Source organism: Zingiber officinale, chromosome 1A, assembly GCF_018446385.1.
Source record: "Zingiber officinale cultivar Zhangliang chromosome 1A, Zo_v1.1, whole genome shotgun sequence".
Taxonomy (NCBI): Eukaryota; Viridiplantae; Streptophyta; class Magnoliopsida; order Zingiberales; family Zingiberaceae; genus Zingiber; species Zingiber officinale.
In genome coordinates this window covers 444,247-447,561 of record NC_055987.1, presented here as the reverse complement: position 1 = coordinate 447,561, position 3,315 = coordinate 444,247, and the positions used below count along the sequence as shown (strand labels likewise).

At 38.3% G+C, this 3,315-nt stretch overlaps 1 protein-coding gene across 2 annotated transcripts; it reads left to right on the top strand.

Annotated features, from left to right (window-relative positions):
• The first annotated feature begins 1,964 nt into the window (after positions 1-1,964).
• On the top strand, positions 1,965-3,028 carry LOC121998343 (vascular-related unknown protein 1-like). Of its 2 annotated transcripts, XM_042553244.1 has the most exons (3): positions 1,966-2,583; positions 2,660-2,716; positions 2,808-3,028. In XM_042553244.1, exons 1-3 carry the CDS (start codon positions 2,248-2,250, stop codon positions 2,901-2,903), a joined length of 489 nt encoding a protein of 162 aa, XP_042409178.1. In that variant the 5' UTR covers positions 1,966-2,247; the 3' UTR covers positions 2,904-3,028. The 2 variants fall into 2 exon arrangements, with proteins under 2 accessions (XP_042409185.1, XP_042409178.1); XM_042553251.1 differs by lacking the exon at positions 2,660-2,716 and having other exon boundaries at positions 1,965-2,583.
• The last annotated feature ends 287 nt before the right edge of the window (positions 3,029-3,315 follow it).

Here is a 3,315-nt window from a genome sequence, read left to right as displayed (position 1 = left end):
TTTCGTAGTTTTGTAAGCTTTAGGTAAATCAGAAAATGTGACCGTCTCTGTTGTACAAAATCGAATAGAATAGATCTGATATACTTATGCCTTAATTTCTCTATGAAAAATTAACTGATATCCACTTAATCTTTCAACCTCTTGAGCTCATCGTCTATTTTCTTACTAATGCATGAAAAATTCAGTAGTTCCTCCTAGTGAATGATAAATGCTATTAGCTCTTAGTTTATGAAAATTGTTTTATTTTTAAAACAATTGGATTATCAATTTTGGAACGCAGTTTAAATTGAAATCAGTCAAAATTAATGCAAAAATATGTATGTTTTATTATTGAAAAAGAGTACTTAAAATTATTAAATTTTAAGCTATGGGTATTGATGTTTTGGGCTGGGCCCTAACTTGGGCTTGGGTTAAGAAAGAGCTTGTGCCCACGTTAGGATAATTAATTAATGGATCATTAACTTATCCATTACATCTCCCACTTAATCTTCTTAGATATATAGAACATTTTATTCTCAAGCACACCACATTCTTGCTAGAGTCAGCACTACAATATATATATTTTTTGTTAATTATTATTCCCTCTCATAAACTAACTTGTAATCATTGTTCATTTAGGTTTGGAAGAAAAAAAAAGTTTTAAGTTTGTGGGAATCACCCCACAGAATGCCTAACATATATCATAGTTTACTTATTCACAAGAAGTTTGAACTTCACAAACAGCAATTCTTTTTCTTGATGATTCATAAACAAGGTAGAATGATCATTTCGCAGTTCATCATCTTCTTGTTTTTGTAATTGTGCCTGAGCCGAGAATTATCAGTTTTCAGTTCATAAATCATTGCTAAAAGAAGCAGTACCAAGAGACAAGAAGCCTTTCGACATGGATTCAAATTCCCTGTATGCGTCACTCCAAATTTAAGAGATGGAAAGGATACATCAGCATCCTGATCACATCAATATCCATCTTGCGCATATAATTGCTCCTACAAGAGGAGCATGTGGGCGACCATGGCCGATCAGAGAGCATGCATGATGCAAGGGAGAGTTGTTTCCCTGCCACAAGAAGAGGTTGAAATCAGCACAATGGAAGGTCAACTTCTAGAATAAATTCGGTTGCACTTTGCATCAGCAGCACACATGCTTCAGAATCCACTCGGTGCACGAACTATGTTTACAGGTCGATCAGGATCCGCTGTCTCTCGAAAGCGATCCAACAACAACCATCTCAATTCCAAGACATGCGATCAAGTTGAAACGAACCATATCGAGAAAACGAACATGAGGATCGACTATATATGTTCATGGGTCAGTGAGGATTTGCAGTACCTTGAAAGAGATTTATCATAAGCTCCAAAAGGATGTCTCTTCCAAGAGAATATCACCCTGGTCCCCGATACTAACAGATGGAAATGGTCCAAGAACAGCCCTATATGCCCAATTGCCACCACCAGACCAGATAGGCCATCTGAACATTTCTAAATGACAGAATAAAAAAGGCTTCTAATGGTTCAAGATTAGTTGAAACTGACAATTAAACAAAAGAACAGGTAGCTGTTCATCCGTCACTATCGTTTTGTGCCTATATGTAATCCTTAGACATTTACTATCATCAGATTGTCTTGTTTAAGTTATATGCATAGCTTCCTTTTCTGCCAAGTTTTCTCTTCATGATTAATCTAATGAAGATAGATAAATAAACCGTATTATGTGTAATGGTTGTCGAGTGATAATCAACGTCTCTATTTCAACAAAAATACTCATTAATTGATGACGGCATTTATTTTTATTGATCATTGTTTGGTGGTTATCAATGTTTCTTCGAAAGCAAATGGCAATGAGACATTCATTAAATTGACAATGAAATGGCGAGGGTTATGATTATAACTGGGCACCTCTCTCCTTTCCTTCAAAGATTTAACTGTAGAAACTGTCACAGAGCTAGCTGCTGACCAAATCCACAAGCATTTTAATTTCCTATAAACAAACTTCGCCATGGGCATCAATGGGGGAAGAAGAAAAGATGGAAGAATTGGCCAGGGTTGGGTTAGGTGTGAGAGAGTTCAAATGTCAAAACATCCCCTTGCGCCTTGTCCTCTTCTCGCACGTCTCGTTCTCAGCATTTTTGTCTTTGAGGCCGTCAATTCCAACGGCAACTCTTTCAGCCCTCTCTTTACTTTCCGTCGATCACTTTATATTAATTCCTTCGTTCGCTATATGTAGCTTCCTCGAGGGCCTTTCTTTGACATGGAGAACTCAACCCACTCGTCGGTCGATGCCTCGTCCTGTTCCTACGAAGAAGAGAGTGGTTGGACCACCTACTTCGAGGACTTCATGGAGTCGGAGCAGAGGAGGAGAGCGGCAGGCGATTCCTCCTCCAGAGTTGCCGCAGGCAATTCCATGATCTCGGATGCAGCTTCCTGTGCTCCGAGGATCAAGACGGCCAAGGGGCAGCCGCCGACGGCGGGCCTGGAGGTGTCTGAAAAGTACAGGAAGTTGAGCTTGAAGAGGAGGAAGGGAAGGAGGCTGCTGGAGGACGACGCCTTGGAGGACACAGCGAGCTCGCCTGTTAACAGCCCCAAGGTGCTGAATTGTTTCCATCATCTTTTCTTAGTTTTCAGGGAGAAAAACTCATCTAATTTATGTGTTGCTCGAAAAGATCACTCCTTTGAGTGCAATCCCAAGCAAGAAGGATCAAAACCAGGACACTGCTCTGGTAAACTAAATAATCAATCGATGAAAGATTGTTTTCCTCTGAAGTTCTTCTGTCCAGATTTTAATTTGGAGTCTACTGGTCCTTGTTGCAGGAGGATGGTTTTGTAGAGAGGGCGAGTGAATGCTCGGAGCTGAAGAAGAGAGGGCTCTGTTTGGTCCCTTTGTCCATGATCGACTTCATAGTTTGAAAGTTTTATGAAATTAAATTGCATAGAAAAGGGTGAAATGGAGTCTATAAATGATGAAAGAACAAAGAAACAAAATTGGATGTATCTAATGTTTATTTACAATTGATGAATGATAAAGTATTATATTACAGTATATTTTAATTAGGAATAATTGTATGTATTTTCAAAACTAGTTTTATTAAAATAATTAATACCCAAACATTAGAGGATATAAGTCTGTTTCTTTGTTTAGGTGATAGATAAATAAATAATAGTACCTTTAGCATTCGAGCAGTTGAAATAAAAGAAAAAGTTGAAAGGGAAGTGCAATCTCTGTCGTCGACATTATCATCATACAGTGGTTGGACTAGTGATCATTTGATCGAATTGAATGCGGACTTGAGTCGACTTAATCCATTTATAAGATCAACTG

What these genes read in the sequence shown, in the direction of transcription:
- LOC121998343 (XM_042553244.1), top strand. Translation starts at nt 2,248, where the DNA reads ATGGAGAACTCAACCCACTCGTCGGTCGATGCCTCGTCCTGTTCCTAC. An exon ending in CGCCTGTTAACAGCCCCAAG is followed by an intron (nt 2,584 to 2,659) that starts GTGCTGAATTGT and finishes TTGCTCGAAAAG; the next exon opens with ATCACTCCTTTGAGTGCAAT. An exon ending in AAAACCAGGACACTGCTCTG is followed by an intron (nt 2,717 to 2,807) that starts GTAAACTAAATA and finishes TCCTTGTTGCAG; the next exon opens with GAGGATGGTTTTGTAGAGAG.